This window comes from Dipodomys spectabilis, unplaced genomic scaffold (genome assembly GCF_019054845.1).
Source record: "Dipodomys spectabilis isolate Male_0828 unplaced genomic scaffold, ASM1905484v1 ptg000002l, whole genome shotgun sequence".
In the NCBI taxonomy this organism is placed as follows: Eukaryota; Metazoa; Chordata; class Mammalia; order Rodentia; family Heteromyidae; genus Dipodomys; species Dipodomys spectabilis.
Window position 1 is genome coordinate 42,112,205 of NW_024870679.1, and position 23,153 is coordinate 42,135,357.

The window sequence follows — 23,153 nt, forward strand, 5'->3', positions numbered from 1 at the left end:
CTTACTCCCTTTCCTCTTTTCCCTGTAGCCTACCACTAACACTCTACCATGGCCTGCTGGGGAGGATGGTAGGTAAGGTCTCTGACATGTGGATGCAATACAAGGAAGAGATCCTGATTGGAGCTGAAGGCTAAGCAGCTAGGGAGGCCCTGGAATCCACTGCAGACACCTGCCCCATTCAGGTATGGTCCACAGGTAAAACTTGTCCCAAGGGTTTGCAGTCAGTAGGAAACTTGAGCACACCAGGCATGTTTTAGATACAGCCCAACTCCTAGATGGTCTATCTGTATCCAATTCACATTGGAAAGACATGCCAAATGAGAAAAGAGGAGAAAATAAAAACGGCATCTTGACATGTTGATTTCACTTGTCTTTTGACTGGGGCCCAAGGCACTTCCAAGCAACTGTCACCATGGCGTGAACCCCGTGGACCTTGCATTTACCCTCGTGCTGACAGTGGGCCATTCCATCGGGGAGGATGGCATGTGAGCGGAACAGCTGCTGCTGGAGGGAGGGGGTCAGAAATCACTCCTGTCCTCAAATGAGAATGCAGCTGAAATTATCCTCAGTGACATTGGAAATGACAATAAGAAAATACTACTTGTTCTATAAAATGCCCCCCTCTGAGCCACCCGAGTGCAAACCAACAATTAAACCATGAACATAATGGTAGACAATAATAATTAAAGTATCATGCAATCCAAAGAGCAAGTGAGAAGTCATCCCAAGGCCCAAAGCTAACATTGGTATCTAGAGTTACATATGAGGGTCTTTTCTCCTAGGGCCAGCTGGAATTCAAAAGACAGTTAAAAAGACCAAACATTTTTTTTTTCCTTTGGTTATTTTTGAAAGTAGAAAAGAACTGGCCTTGAGAGGCAGGCTCATGCCTGTAATCCCAGGTACTTGGGTGGGAGACAGATATAGGGAGAATTGAAGTTCAAGGACAGCTTGGGTAAAAGATTATAGAGACCCCATCACAGTCAACAAGTTGGGTGTAGTAGGGCCTATGCCTACTATCCCAGCCATGTGGGAGGTAAAGGTAGAAGGATCAGAGGCTGGCCTCAGGCAAAAACTCAAGATCCTATCTGAAAAACAACTAAAGCAAAAAAGGGGTGGGAGCAAGGCTCAAGAGGTAGAGTCTTAGTTAGGCTCTGAGTTAAAATCTCAGCACCATCAGGAATGAAACAACACAATACAACCAAACTGGCCTTTGCATGGCTGAGAAAGTCAAACATTCTAGAGCTTCTAAGTGTCTGATGTTGTGGACTTGGATTGTTGCCATGTGCTTCTCTCTAATGTCCTGGGATGTCCTTGGACCAGTTACCTTCTCTCAATGTTAATCTTGTAACAGGGTAGATTCTGCCCTATATGTGTCAAGAATTCTGTAAGGAAAAAGATATAACTTTGACCTTGAAAGGAATGTTTCCCATAAAAGATACAGCCAGATACCCTTGCAGAGCCTCAGTTTACTCCTTTGTTAAAAAAAAAAAACCCATCATACAGCAGAGTGTTGCTGAGAGGATTATTGTAAATGAAACCACACATAAACTGCCTCCCACTAAGCTTGATAAACACAGCATAAAATCTACAAATGGAAAAAAAAATCATCTGAAACAAATGCCATTTTTATCTTTTTTTTTCTTCCTTTTATTTTACTTGACGAAGAAAGATGGGTTGAAGTTTCTATAATGATTGTCAATTTCTGCCTGGATTTCTGACAGTTTTGCTTTATGTTTTCTCATTAGGTTATTTGGTGCATAAAGATTCATGACTGTTAGCATTAGTGTGGCATATGTATTTTATCATATGAAAGAATCTCCTTGTTAATAGTTTTTTTTTTTGGCTGAGAATTTTGTCCTCTCTTTTTTTTCCTTTTAAATAAAAGCAATATTGTGATCCCTGATTCCTATTTATGTGTGTTCAGATTCTATTCTATTCCTTTGTCCCAACATTTTATGGTTAATATTCTGTTGATCTACGTAGTAGATTTTTCTTTTCTTTAGCCAACTTATATCTTGCAATATGGATGTCTTAGGTGCAGCCCCACAGTTGAGCAACCTGCCCACAGGTTGATCAGTAGTGGACCCACCTGTAGCAACAGAGGATGCTCCTATTTGCTGCCCATTCTCCATGCTTGCAACACTGGCCTGCTCCAGAGGCTGCCTCTGCTCCCCCTTTTCCCTCAGCTTTGCACAGTAGGGTGGCCAGACAGAAATAATTCATACTTATCAGAACTGATATGTTTGTTCTTGGTTGAAGAGATATGCTGTGCGTTCAACACTTATCCATTCTTCCTTGCAGACCTGATCATCCTATAATTAGGGGCATCCATGAAAAATGTTTTGGTCACTGGGATCGAGGAGGAAGACCTGTGTTATGGACTGGATGTTGGTGTCTCATTCAAAATTCATTTGTTGAGATCCCAACATGGTTTTAGGAGGCGGAATGTTGAGGGGGTAACTGAATCATGAGGGTGGGGCCTCCACAAATGTAATTAGTGCCCTTACAAAAGAAGCCTGAGAGAGCTTGCTTGCCCTCACACTGAGAGGACAGCAAAAAGGTCTTTTTCATGAGGAACAGGCCTTTACCAGAGGCCAGCACCTGGGTCTTGGACCTCTTAGTTTTCAGAACTATAGAAAACAAGCGTTCATTGCTTTTTCCCTGACGCTGCCTGGGCTGTGGCTTGGCCTTCCCTATGTGGCTACTTTTCTTTCATTACTTCCACACCTTTGCGTCTTGCATTCCCTAGTTTGTCTCCTATCTTTATTGTCCAAGTGATATACAGAGGGGTCACAGTTACATAAGTAGGGTAATAAGTACATTTCTTGTCTAACTTGTTACCCCTCCTCGTTTTTCTCCCACTTTCACTCCCCCCAAGCACCCCCTTCCCAAGTTGTATGGATCATTTCCAACATATTGTCTTGTATGTATGTCACTGTTGCATTGGTTCCCCCTGTCCTTTGTCTCACCATTCTGTTGTTCCCCATGACTGACAAAAAATGTTTTTATTTCTTACAAGGCGAACACTGGTATTGTGGATTTTAATTGTGACTGGGGAATTACTTACTTCATATTTTTACCTGTCTCCATCCCAACGTTTCTGTCTCTAGAATTCTCTCTACGACTCACCATCCCTCTGCTTATCATCCTTACTTCTTATACTTAGTCATACTATTATGTCTATAGCCCTTCAAATTTTCTTGTTATAAACCTTTTCAGAAAAAGTATTTTTATATTTCTTAATAAAATGCTTATTCTTATGAATCCTGTGCTTTATGAAGCACACCACAAGTTTTCTCAATTATTCTTATTATTATTCTTGTCTCATCTCAAGGGGAGATCTGTACTGACCTAGTATCAGTCAATAAGGTGTGTGCATTTCTTTGAATGAGCTGCTAACTCTTTTCCTAAGAGCTCTTATAATTCATTCTTAGGATGGAAAGCTGACAGTCAAATGGATAAATTCTGGCCAATTCAACTGTCCAGTGCAGCTTGGCTGGGTAATCATACTTGGATAATTTGAAGGAACGTGTGCGTGCGTGCATACGTGTGTGTGTGTGTGTGTGTGTGTGTGTGTGTGTGTGTGTGTGTGTGTGTGTGTTTAGAGGTGATCCAGAGAGCACCAGATCCAGAGAGGTGTGCCAGACAGCACGGCCACCTGTAAAGCTACATTTACATCTACCAGGCCATCTACTTCTCTCTTTCAAAACAACTTTCCATCTCCTTTCAGCTAATTCCTGCTTTGCTGAGATCTTAACATTGACAGAGGCATAGCTGCTACCCAGGCTCAGCAGTGTAGTCCCTTCAGGAGATCAGCTCATGCAGTGCAAGTACATGGACCTCCTCTGTTTAAAGTTTAAGTTAGGGTTGCTGCTTAAAAACAAACCTTCTGCAAACCACTGAACCTGAGGCCAAGATTTCTGTCAAGAACTGTGAACACAAGCTTCACTTCTGGTGTCTTCTACCTCCTTGGGGCCAGCTGCTCACTTGCTACATAAAGAGAGGCAGACTGACCACTGCGGGGAGCTGCTGCCCTCTGACTAACATGAAATTGCAGCAGTAGGGGACTCGAGGCTATGGCACAGCCAGGAATTTTGTCTTGTCTGGTGTCCTTTGGGGCTGACAAACTCCACTAGGCAGGGGAGCTGGTGCATCAAAACCAGGCCCCTTCTCTCTGCAATCCTGCTGCTTTGTGACCAGCACTGAGAATGGATCTTCCAGCCTTCCCTCTGCCTTAATCATGAATAAGTCTCCCTACAGTGAAAATTCAACAGAAAAGAACATTCAGCCATATAGGCAGTTTATTGTTACACAAGGATTAGGAAGAGAAATTAGAGCTCGAAAGCAAGCAGTTCTCCATCCTCCATGTATCTCTGGGCTTTGCAGAGAGGGTACACCTGCAGAGAAATATGTCTTCTCTCTTCTCAACTTGCACCTCTAAAACAGCCATCTGTTGCCCAAAGTCCCAACTGAAGCTGTATGCAAGAAACTCAGCTCTTCTGACTATAACCAGGATCCTTCAATGGTTCTCTCAGTCCCTCCCTTGTTTCCCTGCCTTGTTTCTCCCTGCCTTGCCACCACTGTCACCTCAGACTATGAGCTCTTGCAGATAGGATGTGCATATGCATATTCACTCCATTCTCTCTATTTTATTTTTTGTGCTGATACTGAGGCTTGACCTCAGGGCCTTGTACTCTTGTCTGGTTTTTTCACACAAGCTGGTGCTCTACCACTTAAGCTACAGTTCCACTTTCAGCTTCCTACAGGCTAATTAAAGACAAGAGTCTTACAGATTTGTCTGCTGGCTTCAACTTAAGATCCTAAGATTTCAGCCTCCTGAGTAGCTAGGAATACAGGCATGAGAGAATGGTAACCAGATCCACCTCTTTTGTAAGCCCAAGAGGTCTTTCCCTCTACCCTGCAGAGCAATCTCCTCCTGTTCTTTAAAGCACAGTTAGAGCAGCACTTTTCCTCTCACACCCACCTGTCACCTACAATCATCATGACCCATCATCACAATGCTTCTCCATTTGTTTTGTGCATTCTTCTCCTGTAGCATGTATCATACTATGCTAGAAACAGAAGCAGATACTGCAGAGTGCCCGAGCTGTACTTCATTTCCAAACCTCTCATCTGTCTCTCCTATAGAGACTGTAAAAACAAAACCAAAATTGATTTCTCACTTTTCCTTAGCCAGGCATGGCAAGTTCTGACTAAAGCAATGTAGAAAGGTATCTCTAAGGATGATAGCTCTTCCCAAATAAATACAAACCCTCACAGGAGAGAGCTCCTGTGCACCTTCTTCTTCCTTCTTCTTTTAGACTAGAACACAGATATAATGTCTGGAGATGCAGCAGCCACTGAAGTAACTTAGGATGAGAGCCTCAGGATCGTAGAGCAGGGGAAGTTCTACCAGGTCAGGATGGAACCTTTCAATTCTTATTTCAGGAGAAAAATGAACCTCCATCTGTGAAGCCAGTTTTAGTCAATTTTTCTATTTCCATTCCTAGATGATATAATTTCTTTCTGTAATTTTGAGTCCTTCAAGGGAAATGACTGTTTCTTATTTATATTTATGCCCTCAGTGCCTGGCAGAATGCCTGGGGGAGAGAATGCTCCAGTTTTTTTCTTCTTCCTTTTTATTTTTTACTGGAATTGAATGCTATTCCTGTCTTCAGAATGTACCAATGGCTTGGGTTACACTAGGAAAGTCAACAAGAGTTCTCATTCCAGCCCTTGGCCTTATGTGAGACACTCCTCCCCACCCCCACCACCCTCTGTTCATATCCATGCAGCCTTTTCTCTCTCACATGTGACTCAGCACATCAGGTGATTTCACTTTGGTGGACAGACCTAGTATCTACAGTGCTCAGGTCTTCATTCCCTTCCCCCAATTGTAAAACTGCAGGCAGTTCCAGGCAGGCTTTCCTTCCTCTCTCTTTAGTGGCTGGCACCAACAGCTTCTGCCTGGTTTGGAGCCACCTGCTTCTTTGACATGATTCCCACTAGAATGTGAATCCCTGAAGATAGATGCTGCTTGCATTCTATTCTCAGCATTTCTACCACGCATCACCATAAGGTCCCTGGTGCAAAGGAGACATCAAAGGCTCAGTGGAACCAGGCTTAAAGAGCAACATGTGGTTTTAGAGTCCAAATTATCAGGCACTTATTTCAGGTCTCAGTGCTCTCATCTACAATACGGTACTGTAACATTGGTGCAGAACCTGAGTGTTACAGATATTTGAGCTAGACCATTGGTCATAAGCAGGAAAGCTTTGACTCTGCATTGGAGACAGAGCAGAGGCCCTGACCTTATAGGATGAGCTCTCTTTGTACTGGGTACTGATATGAGATTTGGCGGCATGGGTGGTATCACTGCTGTGAACCTGCTATGAGTTGTTAGAATTTGATGGAGCTCTTTCACTTTCTACTCTCATTCTTGGTCCTCAGGACAGAGCACCTACCAAAGGCTATAGAGGTCACACGGGTCCCAGAGAAAGTTTTTGCCAATCACACCAGGAAGGACCTATTCTCCAGCCTGGTTCACATCTAAGAGGGTAATGGCCAGGTTCCTTCAGCCACTCATTGTCTCTCTTGGAGTCTCCTGAGAGGGGCTATCCCTGCACAACTTGTTGGAGTGAAAAGTCCTCCTGGATACCTGCAGTAATTAGTTTGGGCAGAGCATGGGTCCTGGAAGTGATCTCCTTTCTATGTCCCCAAGGATCATCTCAGGGGCTGGCCTGCTACCACATGTCACCTTTCATCTTGCATACTTGCTCTCACTCACAGCACAGAACCCCCACCTGTGACTTTTAGGGGGCACTTATAAACTGCTATGCTTAGGTGATGCCCTGCCTGTGTAACACAAACAACCATCTTTATACCTGTTAACTCATTTATCTACACAGGGACCTTATGACATTCACTGCCTTTAGTCACAGTTGCACAGACATGCGAACTGAGTCAACAGCCCCAAAAGAACTTTCCACACTATGTAGTCAACCCATAGGTAGCCTGGAATCTGAATCTAGCTCTTAGCTCTGATTTGCCTCTGAATGAGCAATAAAGCACACAAAACAAAGAATCTGGCAGAATCATCAAATGACCCAACTACAATATGTAGTTGACAAACATGTGACACTGGAAAAAACAACAACACAGTCTCCTCAAGAGAGTTGCAGGGAGATACGCTAGTAAAAACAAAGAGAGGCTATCATATCAGTCAGAAAACACAAAGGGCTCTTTCCTCTGAAATAAAAACAAAAACAAGATTTCTAAGACAAGGAAGAGGCACATACCAAGATAATTACAGTTGAAGACAGAATTAAGGAAAATCCAAGACCAGCAGCAGAATGTAACAGGAGAGAAAATTATCAATCACAAGAAGAAACAAAAAATACAAAGCCAGATACATCACCCAACAGCAGGAGAGTAAAAAAATAAAAGGAAGCAGTAAGATGTATAATGTCTTGTTTGAAGGAAGGCATATAGAACCTCTTTGTATATTCTTAAACACACACAGAAGACCAACAAAAAGGAAATTTGAAATAGTTAAACAGGAATAAAATTACAGCAAGATGAAAAAGGTCATGAAAAATATACAACCACCTAGTAATTTTTAAAAAAGTTCTTTTTTGTTGGGAGACTAAGACCAAGAAGATCACAGTTTAAGACCAGCTTGGGCAGAAAATTTCTTGAGACCCCTTCTCACTGCTGGATGCAGTGGTACATGCTTGTCATTCTAAGCTATGAAAAAAAATTCTTGGGTCTGTACATGGTGGCTCATGCTTGTAATACCAGATACTTGGAAGGTGGAAATAGGAGGATGCAGTGTAAGGCCAGCCCTCAGCAAAACTGTGAGAACTTATCAGAAAAACTAAAAGCAGTAACACTAGTCACGGCTCAAGTGATTGAGCAATTGCTCAGCAAGTACAGAGCCCAAAGTCCAATCTTCATTTTTTTTTTTTGTCGGTCGTGGGGCTTGAACTCTGGGCCTGGGCGCTGTCCCTCAGCTCTTCAGCTCAAGGCGAGCGCTCTACCACTTGAGCTACAGCGCCACTTCCGGTTTTCTGGTGGTTTATTGGAGATAGGAGTCTCACGGTCTTTCTTGCCCGGGCTGGCTTTGAACCGCGATCCTCAGATCTCAGCTTCCTGAGTAGCTAGGATTACAGGCGTGAGCCACCAGCGCCCGGCTCCAATCTTCATTATTGAAACAAAGAAAATCTTAGATCTTCTTGGATTTAAAAGAAATCTAAAATTGAGATGTTGAGCTATTTAGAAATGAGCTCAGGTGAACACCAGGCAAAAAAGACAAGGTACTCAAAAGAAAAATGTACAACAAAGTGAAAACAGCAATGACTTCTAAATGTCCTATTGCCCATCAAGTTGGTAGAGATGGAAAGGCAAGGCATATATGTAATGTACATATAACATGATATATGGATATATATCATGTTATATGTACATTACATATAGGCATGTATATGTTATATATATTATATATAGGCATATATATAACATATATATATATGCTTTACACACACACACACACACACACACACACATAATCACATAATACTGCTGTGTGGGCAGCCAGCCTTCCCATGGGTGTGGGTGGATGTGTGTCTTGCTATAATATCTAGGGGGAAATTTGAGGACATGTGCCAAAATTTGCCTTCTAAGAATGTATCTTAAGGACATCATTGGTTATCTGAAGATGCATGAACAAGGATGTTCCATGGGGTAAAAGTGTGAAAAACATTCACTTTATCAATAGAGGAGCAGTTAAGTCGATTACAGCTCTGTGCTTAACAGAGTTCTGCAGTTATCAGACAGGATGAGGCAGATCTATATACATTGACACAATAAGACGATGATGTATGACTAAGTGGAAAAACAAAAAGCCAGTCACCGAGATGGTCTTGTTTTACAATCGGTGTTTACTAAATTTGCTTTTGGTCTATATTTCCACAGAAATGCCTGAAAATAGATATCAATAGAACAAATACACACCAATGGCTATGTATGGAGGGGTAAAGACACAGAGACAGATAGTGGGAACTTAGGGTTTATGGCTTATTTACCTTCTTTATTGCTGCATTTAGGATTTTCAAAAATGAGTATCTAGTTTTGTACAGAAAAATTCTACAAATATAGTCCCAGTAGAAAAAAATCTAACTAAGGACTCAACATAAGAGTGTCTCTTTCATGTCCATATAATTATTAATTTCTTAACTTTGCTGCTAGCTGTTTCAATAAAGTAAGGTGAGAAAGGAGAGGGAGACAAAGGAGGGAGGGAGAAGGAGGAGAGAGAGGCCAAGAAGAGAAGGGAGAAATAAGAAGAGGGGAGAGGAGAAAGAGAGGAAAGAGAGAAGGCAGGAGAGAAAGCAAAAAGAGGGAAAGGAGGGAATAGAGGTGAGGGATGAGAGACAGGATTGCACAGACACAGCACACAGGTGTACATGTGCGTAGGGTGGGAGGCTGGGTGGGGACTAGGAAGGACAAGCATCTCAGGACTCTCCATGCTAATGTCTTAATGCAGCCAGAAGATCTCTTCCCGTGGCTACAAGGGGCCTCCCAAGAGAAGACTGATGCTGCCTTTGCATTCTGTCTCCCATCTCCTTACATACATTTACAGCATGCCTATGGCTCCCTGCGTCCCTCTGCTGGAGAGGGTAGTGTTTGCTTTGATCTGAGCTTCTTGTGCCCCTGCCCCTTGCTGGCTGTTTTAATTAACAAAGACATCTTCATTCCTGCCCACTGATTTCTCAGGCCTTCTTTGTGCCCAGAAGAAGCCTCAATTCCTGGACAAATGCTGCTTGCTGTGCCTCTTAGGGATGCTAATGGGGCTCTGCCCATCACTTTGGAGGATGCTGGCCGAAGGATTAGCAACCAAGTATACTGATGCCAATAATGTACTTACTGCTGTTTCAGCCAAGAAGCAAAAAATGAAGGAAGTACAAAGAGAGAGGCACATATGCCAACAATATTAGCAACATCGTGTCTGGGTGGCAGGTGTGCGTGCTTGGCTACCGTTTTTCAACTTTTCTATCTATTTCAGATAAGAGAACCTCCATTTACATATTTGCTAAAGACAGTGGGTTCAGTTGATGTGATCACTTCCATGTCTCCTGAGTCAGTCCCTTCGTCTCCATCTCTATTGCCACTTCTGGGTCAGCTCACCCAACACACCCTAAAACCCAAGGGACGGACCCAGGCTGGTCCACTCAGTCCATTACCCATGACACTGGCAGGAGTTAAAAAGAACGAGGAGATGCTAGATGCAGCTCACTGTCCCTAGGCCCTCCCAGGTCCGGCCACCCCTGCTCCACCAGCTCCATGTCTCATGGCTGGTGACATCTACCATATCACAGGCAATGGTTCAGCTCCTTGAGGCAGTCCATAGTGCCTACCCTCTTTTGTTGGGAAGCCCCTCACCTTCCCCCCAAACCTCCTCCTTGACCAGAAGGCCATCCCTCAGAACAACATGGTCACCTTTTCCAATATGACTTCTCTGGTCTTCTTATCTGTCTTTCTCATTCTCTTTCTTCCTTAAGTTCTGTACATGTAGGCAGTAATCTCTTTGTGTTCAGTGAGTGGACCTTCTTCACTTATTTAATAGCATGAAGTAAACTAACAGAGATCTACTATCTGAGGACATGAATGACTGAATGGTATGCCAATTTAGGAAAGTGGGCAAACTTTTATGCTTTGCATAGGCACAATGTAAAGTGAGAGTCCATGTGCTCAAATCATTGTTCATTCAGTTTTCACTGAGGGACTAACACTCTCTGTAGTCACAGAGCTACTTCATTCACTGCAAAGGAGATTGCAAAGAGGAGAATTGGGCACAGACCACTGGTCTAGGAGAGTAGGGGGGACAGGTGTATAAATAAAGAGAAAAGGGCTTGGGTCTTAAAGAACTATAAACCACAGGAAATGAGAGTTGGACGAAGGAGGGATGACTCTTAGGAAGAAGTGGAAGAAGTCCTGGTGGGTAAGCTGACACTTGCACTTGACTTTGAGAAATGAGGAATTTTAAACCTAAGTCTTTGGAGGGGGAGATGATTCCAGGCACAGGGCAGAGTTATATGCCAAGGCATATAACTAGGCCAAGAGGGTGGTGTCACTGGCATCATGACCTTAACAGAATGTCCCTGAAGAAAGATGCTGGCAACCAATGTTAGGGTGGTAGGTAAAATTATGGCATCTCTGGAGCCAGAAAAGACATCCAGCCTTTACTCTATGATGGTGTCCTTGGGAGCCAGATAAGATGTACAGCTTTCACCCTATGAGGACCATGTCCTCTTCAGAGGTGAGTGGATCTAGTGTGCTGATAGTGGTTGGTCATCCCAGCAGCAGTGTGCAGGACAAGAGCGGATGTTTAACTAACTTGTCCTCCAGCAACTCAAAGTCCTTCTGAGCAAGGCTGACCTCATTTTGTGCAGGGTATACCTCCAAAGTTTGGACATAGCAAACACTCACTGTATATAAGTCTTAATGAACACAGGAATGTCCATGTCTTACAACTACTGGGCAGTGCTTATTCAGCCAGTTCTTCATTGAGATCTTTCAAGGTCAGGCATCTCTCCTAGCCACAACACCACTCTTTTCTTGGCTCATTCCACCTTCATTCTAAACTCTCAGCAATTTATTCTTGGATCACCTCTAGTGGCTTTCTTCCCATGAGCTCTCTGCACTGCCAATTCCTGGTGGACCAATGCTTCTTAAGAACTTTCTTTGGCTGTGTCTTATTTATTTATCTCTTCCTTATCCACATGTATCTCACACTCTGGTCAGATTGCTTCCTCTCCAGTTTCCATATTCAATCCTCCTTTCACATCCCCACTCATACTGCCACCTCCACCAGCTCTTAACACCCAATGTCATCAGACAAGTCACAGCTCAACACCCAGTCTTTAGGCAGCAAGTTTTCTGATGTATAAAATGATAACAATAATGTCCATTTATAATTATCACATTTGGGTATTGTGAAATGGAATGAGATAGGCCCTTGCACTCCAGAAGTGAAGGGGAGTGTACTCATTTCTTTCCAGGCACTCTGGAACTCCAGTAAGGGATCTATACTATTCAGGGCCTTGTATGAAAGGGAAGCCATACTTTGAGGGAGACAGCAGATACCACTGGGCTTTTGTTGTTTACTTTCTTCACAGCTTAACAAACAAGTGTTTTGTCCTCATTTTAGATATGAGGAATTTGACTTGAGAAAAGGGAGCAACCAGCCTGGGGGAACAGAACTTTAACTGAGCCTACTGACACTCAGGAACTGCATGACACAGTTCCTGAACTGTCATTATGTTCCAAGGGTTGTGCTGAACTCATTACACACAACATCTCACTCAGCGCTTTCTTTCAAGACCCACACTGTCCAGAAAGAGATGATGAGACTCATCAGGGATAAAGGCCTTCCCAAAGTCCCACCAACAGTAAATTCAAGGGTTGGGATTCAAATTTAGCTGAACAGCTTCAAACTCATGCCATTGGCTGCTTTACTGGGTCTCAGCTTACCTAGGTGGTGATGTCCCTGGCTCATGAATGTTACCTTGAGAAATGGGCCTATCCAGGTTTTCCACAGAACCCAGCCCACATCTGGGGTCATGGAAGCTACTGTTGAATTCAAAGGCCTCCAAGGGTGGTAAAGAGTGGAAGTGGAGGTCAGGCATTAGCTAAGGGGGACCTGGTGATGGTGCTGATGATCATTTTCCTTGGCAATTGGCAATGTTAACTTTGTTGGTATGGCCACTTACCCAATGGTGCAGCCAGCGTCTGCTTCTATGGTCCAGATACAGTTGAGATTGTGTTCGTAGGGAGCTGGGTAGCCGGGTGACAACACTTGCCCCGATAGCTCTCCTCTCAGTATTCCTCCACACTCAGCTGAAAGAAATCCCAAAAGAGTGAGTTTGGTTAGGTCTCCCAGTGCCTAGTGGTCACTTGGCGGCTCCTCTGTGCTAGTGGCCCCTAGTCCTTTGCCAGCATTTCAGATGGTTAAGTCAGCTTATAAGAAAGTCCTTGTTGGTTGCATACAATTTCACCATATATATATATGTATATATATATATATGTGATATATATGTATATATCATGTGTGATACGCATGTAATTATATATATGTAATGATATATATGTAACGTATATATGTCACAGTTTTTGATCCATTCATCTATTGTGGGATATGTGGGCTGACTACTGTGAACTGTGTGGGTAGATCTGGAAAACATGTTGACTGAGATAAGACAGGCCCAGAAAGAAAGAAAAATGCATGTTCTTATTCATATGTGGATCTTAGATCCCAAATACAACTTCCCATATAATCACAGATAGGGGCATATGCTTATATACATGATTTAGTTGACTGAAGTACAGTAAATGCAGAAGTAAAATGCCAAAGAGCAAATCTTTTGAACAGTTAACAGATAGTTTAGCAAAATAAATGTGAGAAGCGGAAATGATATTGTAAAGGTGGGCAGGTATGGGGAGCGGCAGGGGGGTGGTGGTGTGGCCGATGAATGAAAAAGGAAAGGGACAAATACAGCAAAAATACTCAATGCATGTATGTGATAAATGAAGCAGGGCATGAGAAATGAGCCTAGGGAGACAAGGATGAAAAGGCTGATTCTGAACAGGAAGCACTGGACACTTAGATGGACACATTAGATTGTAACTCCCTTGTACAACTTTCTGAAGTTCAGAAAAAATTAAATTAAATTAAAATACAAGAAGGTCCCTGGATGAAACTTGTATTCAGGGCATAACCCAAACCCTCTCTACTCAACAATAAAAGGATCCAATTAAAAAATAGGCAAGGGATGAGAATAGATATTTCTTCAAAGAAGACATATGAATGGCCAATATATGTGTAAAAAGATGCTTAATAGCATTTGCCATTAGGGAAATGCAAATCAAAATCACAATGAGATCCCACCTTACCCCCACTAGGATGGCTATAAGGGGAAAGCATGCATATATGACAAAATAGTAAGTACAGGAGAGGATGTGGACAAAGTAGAACCCTCATATGATTGGTAGAAATGTAAGAACAACAATAACAACAATAATAATGAATAATAATGTGCCAGGATGAATGGGCTTATGGTAGGGAATGGAGGAGAGAAAGAGCTACAGTTGGGAGAAAGCCTGTCTGGCCCCAGGAATAGAGCGGGGGAGCTCGGACAGCAGCAGGATACCAATCTTGTCCTTATGTTTCACACAGGACAGTACCTCCTGAGGCATGTCCCTAGGGACACAAATTCTGTTTCTTTCTCCACTGAACCACTTTATCTGAGGACAGGCAAATGACAGGAGTGGCTGAACAGGAGTGGCCTGAAGCAGATTCACCAGCAGTGATACTTTTCCTGGTTTGCTGGGTTTGGCTGGATTTGGTCGCAGGGTTTACTCATCTCCAGAACACACTTACGTCTCCCCTATCATGACATGTGTGAAAATATGCTCATATTGCTCCAAACACATAGCTTCAGTCCCCTGGAAGCAGTGACCAGAGGGGTGTCAGTGGGGAAGGCCATCAAGGCCCAAAGCATAAATGGTCTTTTCAGCCTTGCTTGAGTGGGTTCTCCAAGTCCAGTCTTACCAACCAAATCAATCTTACAGCAAATCCAAAGAAAATAAGTATATCATCACCCTTTACATTTGCCTGCTCTTCCTACTAGCTTATTCATTTTACTGTTATCTGTTTGTGAGTTTATCACCCTGGTGGGCCTGGAAGCTCTCTTCTGTGAATTCCTTGTGCTTGGTCCAGGAATGAAGGAAACTAAACAGGGATGGAGGGAGAAAGGGAAGAGACATGTCCACAGACTGGACAGACCTCAAGGACAAAAGGAAAAGATGACTTTAGAGGCTTCTCACAGGCCACTACTTTGGTCTATTTTCAAAGGCTCAAAATCTTGTCTTTGAGCCTTTGTCCCGTGGCATGTTGATAATCTAAAATATTTCATCCTGGAGAATAGAACCAATTGGTAGCCACTGACCTTTCCTACCTCATCTACCTCCCCTCTTCATCCCTCCTGTGAGTGAATCCTTGTTATCCTTCCAATCTTAAGTGAAATACTAATTCTTAAGCAAATCCTCCTCATACCCCTGACAGTGTGTATGTGTGTATGCTGTCCTGGGGCTTGAACTCAGGGCCTAGTGCTCTTGTTTGGCTCTTTTTGCTCAAGACTGATGCTCTGCCACTTGAACCACACCTTCACTTCTGGCTTTTAGCTGCATAATTAGCGATAAGGGTTTCCTGAACTTTTCTACCTGGGTTTGCTTCAATCTGCAATCCTCCAATCTCGGCCTCCTCGGTAGCTAGGATTACAGGCATGAGACAGTGTCCAGCTTGCATAAAGCTCTATTGACAATGCTCATCTTGTATAATAGTGATCACTTGCTGTGGTGATTCATACATTCTTGCTAGAGTAGGGGCTCTGCAAGGTCAGGGTTATTGACTTCCTTCTTTTTCTCTTTCTCTGTTTCCATATGCCTAGATATACAATTATCATTTCTGGCATGTGGGATATACTTGTTTGTCCTACGTATGTTTTCTTCTTATAAGAGCAGCCAATGCCTCACAGACATTTTGGTGTGTGTTGTGGGATGTGTGTATGTGTTGGGGGTGAAGGGAGGTCAAGGCTGGTGCTGGAGAAACAGAGTGGTACCATGGGAACTGGGTCCTCCGGGAAGAGGACCAACAGTATGAATGGTTTTGCCTATTTTGTACTTCTGGCTGGGGCCACTGGATCCTGTCCTCTGATGTGTGCACCAGGCCTCCAGAGACCCTCTGTTCACATTTCAGATGTAGGCTTAAGAAGGTTCATTACTGTATTCTTCTTCAAGAGTGGGCTTGATTTTAATTCCTTATCTCACTCTTCCAACATTTCTCCCGCAAAGAGGAGACCAAAGCCCATTTCACCTATAGGGAAACTGAGCACCAGAGTGAGCTGGAGATTTCTTTGAGTATTGATGTCATAGGAATTCCTGGAACTTCTTTCTTTTTAACAGATTCCCCTATCACTTTTCCACTGCCTTTGTTACCATTTGAAGCAACTAGCTAAATGTGTGGCAGTGGCAAGCTACCGCTTGACTCCACTGCCACAGGTGTAATGAGTGTGAGGGAGAGCAAGTGGAGAAGGGTGTGTGTTTGGGGAGACATTGAGCCACGCTGTCCATTCACAGAAGAATCCAGTCCCAGTCAATGGCCCCAGGCTCTGGATATCCTTAAAATGAGACCAGGACTGAAGCTTAAGTCAGGGGAGACCCTAGGGGGTCTCTTGCAGAACAAGAGGCATCCTACCTACACAGGTGGGCAGTGGCCGGTCCCAGGTCCTTCGTTCCCCACTCAGACACAGCAGCTCTTCACTGCCCCGGAGGTTGTAGCCAGGATCACAGCTAAAAGACACAGAGCTTCCTGCAAAATGACCTTCATCATGAACCTTGTAGCCAAACTGTGGGGTTCCTGGGTCTTCACATTTGATGAGCTCAAAACCTGGAGGAGAGTGAAGAGAGGAAGAGTGAACAGAAACCAAGCTGGCAGAAGCTAAGCATCCCCTTCATCCCAACCTATATCCTCAGGTTAAGTGACCTGGGCCAGCATTCCTCCTCCAGTTTCTCTAAGCAAATGATTTTCAGACTTAAGATCTTCAATTTATTTTGTTGATATTGTAGCAATTTGCTGGTGGTATCTGTTCCTTCCATTCTGCTTGCTGAGACATTGGGACAGGATTGGGTACTATGGACAAGCCACTTTCAATATATATTCAAAAGCTCCACGTTGCCCTGTGTAACCATACTGTATTGAAAAAGCTGGAGGAAGAAACAGCTTCCAGGATCTCTCTCAATATAGGACTTCACATATATTCCTTCTCATTTGTTATTCACAGGGATCTTACAAGTAGGTATAATTATTGACAGTCTACAACTGAGAGCATTGACCTAGAGAGGTTAAATAAATTGTTCCAAACTCACACTATTTTCAGTTAATAGAAATGCAATTCAAATGTGAATCTACTTAATCCTCTTGCACTGAGCTGCCTCTGCAACAGACCAAAATCTTCTGCCAGCCTGGTACTGGAGGATCCACTGAGCTCTTCTAACCCCACCAGATTCGCTGTGACATAATTTCATATACCCAAATTCATCTGTCCCCTGAACTTCTGAGCACCAGCAAAGGCAACGTCATCTATGTCTCTTGTCTACCATGGATGGACAGCTAGGCAGTTCTAGGACATTTTTGTTACCTCAGAAAGAGCTCATTTGCATTTTCCCCTCATTTTCTCAGCCCATTTGCCTTTTGTCTCTATTCCATTTGCTTGCTCTGGGGGAGTTCCTAAAAACAGAATCACATAGCGTGTGGCCTTTGTGACTGACTCAGTGGAATGTTTGAGGCTCACTTCTATCGAAGCCTGCAATATATTACTTTATGGCCAAATAATAATTGTATACACATACCAAATTCTGTTGATCCATTCCTTAGATTTTAATGGGGTCCACTCTTTGTGTCCAGTGGACAAAGAAACTAATAAAACTATGATAAATTAAACAGGGCTCTAAACACTCATATAGTGAGACCAAAGGAGGATATTCTTAGGAGAGGATCACAAGGGCTCAATAGCTATGTGCATATGATCATATAAAATGCTGCTTATGAAATGAACTAAAAGAAATGGAAACAAGAGGTTTGTTTTTTATTTATTGTAAAGGTGATGAACAGGAGGCTACAGTTACTTAAGTAAGTTAATGAGTACATTTCTTTTTGAACACTGTTCCCCCTCCTCAACTTCCCCCCCATTCTCCCCTCCCCCGCATATTGGTTTTTTTTTTTTTTTGGGTCCGGTCGTGGGGCCTGAACTCTGGGCCTGGGCGCTGTCCCTCAGCTCTTCAGCTCAAGGCTAGCACTCTACCACTTGAGCGACAGCACCACTTCCGGCTTTTTTTCTTTTTGGTTATGTGGTGCTGAGGAATCGAACCCAGGGCCTCATGCATGCAAGGCAAGCGCTTTACCACTGAGCCACCTTCCCAGCCCCTCCCCCACAAGTTGTAAAGTTCATTTCCAACATAGTGTCTAGTGAGTATCATTGCTGCATTAGTTCATCCTTTGTCCTGCTGTTTCTGTGATTCTCTTTCCCTTCCATGGATCAGATAAACTTATATACAAGACCAAGGGTACAGAAAACTAAAATAGAAATAGCTACAAGAAGAGGTTTTTAACTTTACTTTTTGTGGTTCTTTTTTTTCTTTCTCTTTTTCCCCTTTTATCACTGATTTTTTTTATTTCTATGTAAGTTTATCTGACTTGGGAAGGGAAAGGGAAGCACAGAAATGATCGGACAAAGGGTGAACTAATTCAGCAGTGATATTCACTGGATACCATATTGGAAATGAACTGTACAAGGAAAGGGGGTTGGGAGGGGAAAAACTGGTAGAAAATGAGGGAGGGGGTGATACTGTTCAAAAAGAAATTTACTCAATACCCGACTTACATAACTGTAAACCCTCTGTACATCACCTTTACAACAAAAATTTGAAAAAAAAGCCAAGATATATGCACCGCTGCTGGCATAACAAAATGTACTGTTGTGTAGTCAACTGTTTGTACTTGGGAACATTCTCTGCAATGATTACATTCAAGTGAAAAATAAAGCAGTGACAATTACTGTCATTATCAAATATCAGAAAAAAGAGAAACTAATAAATGAAGTAATGAAACAGGATAGGCAATTTTCTTGTTTTAGGGATTTCAGATGTGAACTTACTGGAAAACTGCAGTTCAAAGCCCATACTGGTATTTTCAGCATCCGTGACGAAGTCAAGCCACAGGCTGCTGGATGTGCTGTTCAAAGTCACCCCCAACATCTCAGTGCGACTGAAGACCCCCAGCAGACGGGCGGAATTGTTGCTGCCATCATAGACCTGGAAACAGGGGACCTCAATCCAGTGTCATCAGCAAGGCTGTATTTCAAGTAATTCTCACCCTGCAGCCCACATCCTCAGTTCTTAGCACCAGTGGCAGTTTGTTTTCAGATGCAGGAGAGACAGCCCAGTGAAGCCAAGCTGTGGAAGTTATCTCGGTCCCTCTGGTTGTCAGCTCTGTGCCCAACCCATCTAATGCAAATCTCATCTTTGGGAACTCGTTGCTGTTCTAACCTTTACAGTGGAGGTCTGCTTCTGTTCCCTCCTCTCCCACATGCCATCAGCTTACTCTTTGTCAGCCAGGGAAGGCCCAATGGGTCTGCCTGACTTCCCAAGCCATCTGTTTCTGCAGACAGACAGTCTGAAAGCATTCAACATCTCAGCATTGCTAAACTACACAGTTCTGTCCTTCCAGTGCATGAGACAGTCATTCTCCCATTTGACTTCACCCAACTGTTGGCAGTGGCCTGTCTTGACCACTCTGCTGGATATGATCCCTGGGACCCAGGAAGGATGGAGTTAAAGTGATTGGCATGTCATGGAGATTTTCTTTCCCTACCCCCTGTAATGAAGGACTCTGCCCCTTTCTCCCTTGTAATGAAGGATCCAGCTAGGGCCTGCTGGGCTTGCCAAGGGTGGAATCGCACAGGCATCTGGCCTCCCTGATTCCCATCTGTCCTCTGAACTTCTGAGCACCAGCAAAGGCAACAATCATCAGAATAATGAACTGAACTCCCCAGGTTTTGAGGTTGCTGCTCCTTTGGAGATAATTGTACAAATAACAACAGAAGTTGTGATTGAGTGAGAGACCCCCTGGTGTTTTGGTAAATATCAAAGACGGGATCTATGGGTGGGTGATGAATATTTGTGCATGGCACACAATGTGGTGCCAGCTGCCAGCAAATTGGAACAATATTTCTGTCCTACTATTTATGAAGCAAAGCCTTGAAAAAGGAGCCATCCTTCAAGCTAACAGTGCTGTAGATTACAGAGAGTTGTTTGGGTTTCTAAGAGCCTCCAATCTGTTTCCAGATCCTGTGTGCTATTGTTTTATGTTGACTGACAGAATCCTAGTGTTCCATCTTGAGATCACACCAGTTTGAAGTTTACCAATTATTGTATCCCAATTGTTATCCATCCATATATATATATATATATATGTATATATATATATATATGTATATATATATATATATTACCATAAAGACATACATTGAAATTAATGATTCAAGGTGTTGTCAACAGTTACTATATCATAATAAGAAGGAAAGTCAAAAGTAATAGCCTTCTTGATGGAAGAGAGATCAATGTGAAACAAATGGAACCTGATCAGATCAAGCCTCTAGATACAATTTCCATCCTATAAGAATCATAGAGAACTGAAAGAACATATGAAGTAATACACTGGGTATCCAGAATGTGGAAAATTCCACTGAACAAGTAGACATACTTTCTCAACAAATAAATTACATGGGGAGAAAGATGAAAAAAGATGAAGGGAAAACCTTCTAGTTCACAAGAACATGAGACAAGAAAATCCCATGTGTGGACTTTATTCGGAGCCTGATTTAAATAAATAAACTAATTTTTTTTAAAAAAGTATGGCATTCATGAGATAATGGAAAATTTGAACACGCATTGAGTGTATGATGGTATTAAGAACCTATTTTTATTTTTAATTTTTTTATTGTGAAAATACGGTTAAGAACCTATTTTTAATTAATAAAATATAATAGGTACAGGATCTCCCTCTTCATCCTACTAAGATGTCAGTCTTCCCAGGTTTTGTTCTATGAATTTCTTTAACATAGATTTATTTCATATATTTTTACAAAAACACAATCGAGCTATAGATATAATAGAGCAACTCTCACTCAAGCATAATCAATTTATTTTTCAAGGCATTAAGTGCCATTTTCCACAACAGCATTTAAATATCTGTAACACTGGTAGCTCAACTCTGTAAGCCTATGTACTCAAGAGGCTGAGACCTGAAGATTGTGATTTGAAGCCAGCCTGGACAGGAATGTCTGTGAGACTCATATCTCAAACTAGCCAGCAAAAATCTGGAAGTAAAGGTGTCGCTCAATAGTATAGCACTTAAGTGAAAAAGCCAAGTGAAAATGGGAGGCCCTGAGTTCAAGCCCCGGTATCAGCACTGAAGGAAGGTAGGAAGAAAGGAAGGAAGGAAGGAATAAGTATCTATAAGGAGGTGGATGGGTGGCTCACACCTGTCATCTTAGCTACTTGAGAGGTTAAGAATGAGAGGATCCTGGCTCAAGGCCAGCCTGGGCAGAAAAGTTTGCGAGACCTCTTAACTCATTCAACTACCATCTCAAGATACAGGGTTGGCTGAGATTAGATGGATCAAGGTACCAGGCTAACCCCAGCAGAAAAGGCTGAGCAATTCTGTCTCCATGGAGGGAAGCTGAACAGGGAGGTGTGAGTCTGCAATCCCAGAGACAATAGGAAGTCAAAGATATAGACAGATCCAATCTCAGGCACGTGTCAAGGCAGGAAAGGAGACCCTATCCTAAAAATATCCAATTAAGGACAGGACTTGGAGGTATGGCTCAGCAGTACCGGGCCAGCCTGCCCCCCTCCCCACCCCCACTACTCAAAACCAAAAATAGTTGTAGGAATTTCCATCATAAAATAAACCCAACCCAGAATATAATTATTGACCCATCAACATCCAGACTTTCCTTGGCTCATTAGAGGCACTTGGTAAGTGTATGATAAATAAGAAAATCAGTGTTTTCCTGTAAGTAAATTCCATCTAGAATTTATTTTTGCATTTGGTTGATTGTTTATCCAACCAAATCCTGTTGGTAAATATTTACCCACCACCAAATTTAAACCATCTTAATCCCAGATATAATTCATGCACCATCATATAAACTTGGTTTTATTTGAAAACCTTCTATTCTATTGTCTAATTTGTGAATTCTTGTGCCTGATTTACACTACCTTATTGACTACAGCTTTATATTTAATTACACTATAGTGAAAGACCTCCTGTGTTTTTAGCTTAAGAATATATTTTCTCACATTTACTTTTCTAGATAAAACTCAATAAGTTTTTATGAAATTAAAAAAAAAGCAAAACCTCCCCAAAGAAAATCTCCCTGTCATTCGGATTGAGTTATGTTAAATGTATGGATTGATTTGAGGAAAAACCTGCACCTGTGTGATATTAACTCCTCCAATCCATATTCATGATGTCTGGCTCCATTTAATCAAGCTGTCATTTGTGTCTCTCAGTCACATGCTCTTATTCCTAACAATTTGCACTGGGACTTGGGCCTTCATATATATTTATCTCTTCACAGGCTATGGCTATCAGTGTTATGTCTCCCTGAGAAATCTAAGGAAGTCCAGGCCATCCGGTACATCTAACAAGACAGATCAGCAAGGTGGCTGGTTTCCGAATGAGCATGCTAAAGTGAAGAACTTTCCACATGCAGTAACAAACAACACGGGCGCCATTGCCTTGAGCATTCTTTGCATGCAAGTGTTTTGAGTTTCACTGGGATGAGCAGCTCTCGCTGGAGCTGGCTGCAGGTTCAACTTTGTTAGATATTGTCAGGTTGCTTTCCGAGGAAGGATACTAATTGGCACTCCCAAAAGCAAGGGATGACAGTTTTCATCGTTTTTATCCTCGCCAACACTTGGTAATCTCTGGCATTCTGATTTTTTTTTTTCCAGTTTGATGGAGGCCTAATAGTTCCTCATTCTAATTTGCATTCCCATGATTACCTCTGAGGTTGAGCTGTAGTAATTGCATGTTTATCAACAATTCTCTCTTCTTCTGTGTATTGCTGGCTCCTATTATCTGTTCATCAATGAGCATGACATTTCCCGACATTTATTTTATATTGTCTTCGAAATAAAGTCTTATAATTTTCTCAGTAAAGATTATACACAAGTTGGGGGACATAGTTCTGGATGGTTTACAGTTTTCATTTCTATTATGAATGAGACTTTTTTTTCTCTTCCTGATTACATGCTTTAATTGGTTATAGGAAACACCAGCTGCTTTGCTGAATTGTCTTATTGGTCTTGATAGCTTATTAGTTGAATTGTTTGTATTTTTTTAAATAAATGAGGCAATTTTCCATATTCCTTTCTAATTTTCATGGTTTGTTTTTATCTTTTTCATTTTTGGGAATAACTGTAATGGGCTGGATCATTGGTACAATGCCTAATATTACTAGGGATGGCTGTAT

The 23,153-nt window shown here is 42.4% G+C and overlaps 1 protein-coding gene across 1 annotated transcript in view; it reads right to left on the bottom strand.

Moving 5' to 3' along the window:
• Positions 1-23,153, bottom strand: part of Csmd2 (CUB and Sushi multiple domains 2) — a 526,828-nt gene that overhangs the window by 130,169 nt on the left and 373,506 nt on the right. Inside the window, exons 23-25 of the mRNA XM_042684124.1 lie at positions 18,768-18,924; positions 16,310-16,501; positions 12,768-12,894 (exon numbers count right to left, since the gene is read on the bottom strand). Of these exons, the coding sequence (XP_042540058.1) occupies positions 12,768-12,894; positions 16,310-16,501; positions 18,768-18,924 (476 nt within the window). The remainder of the gene's footprint in view (positions 1-12,767; positions 12,895-16,309; positions 16,502-18,767; positions 18,925-23,153) is intronic.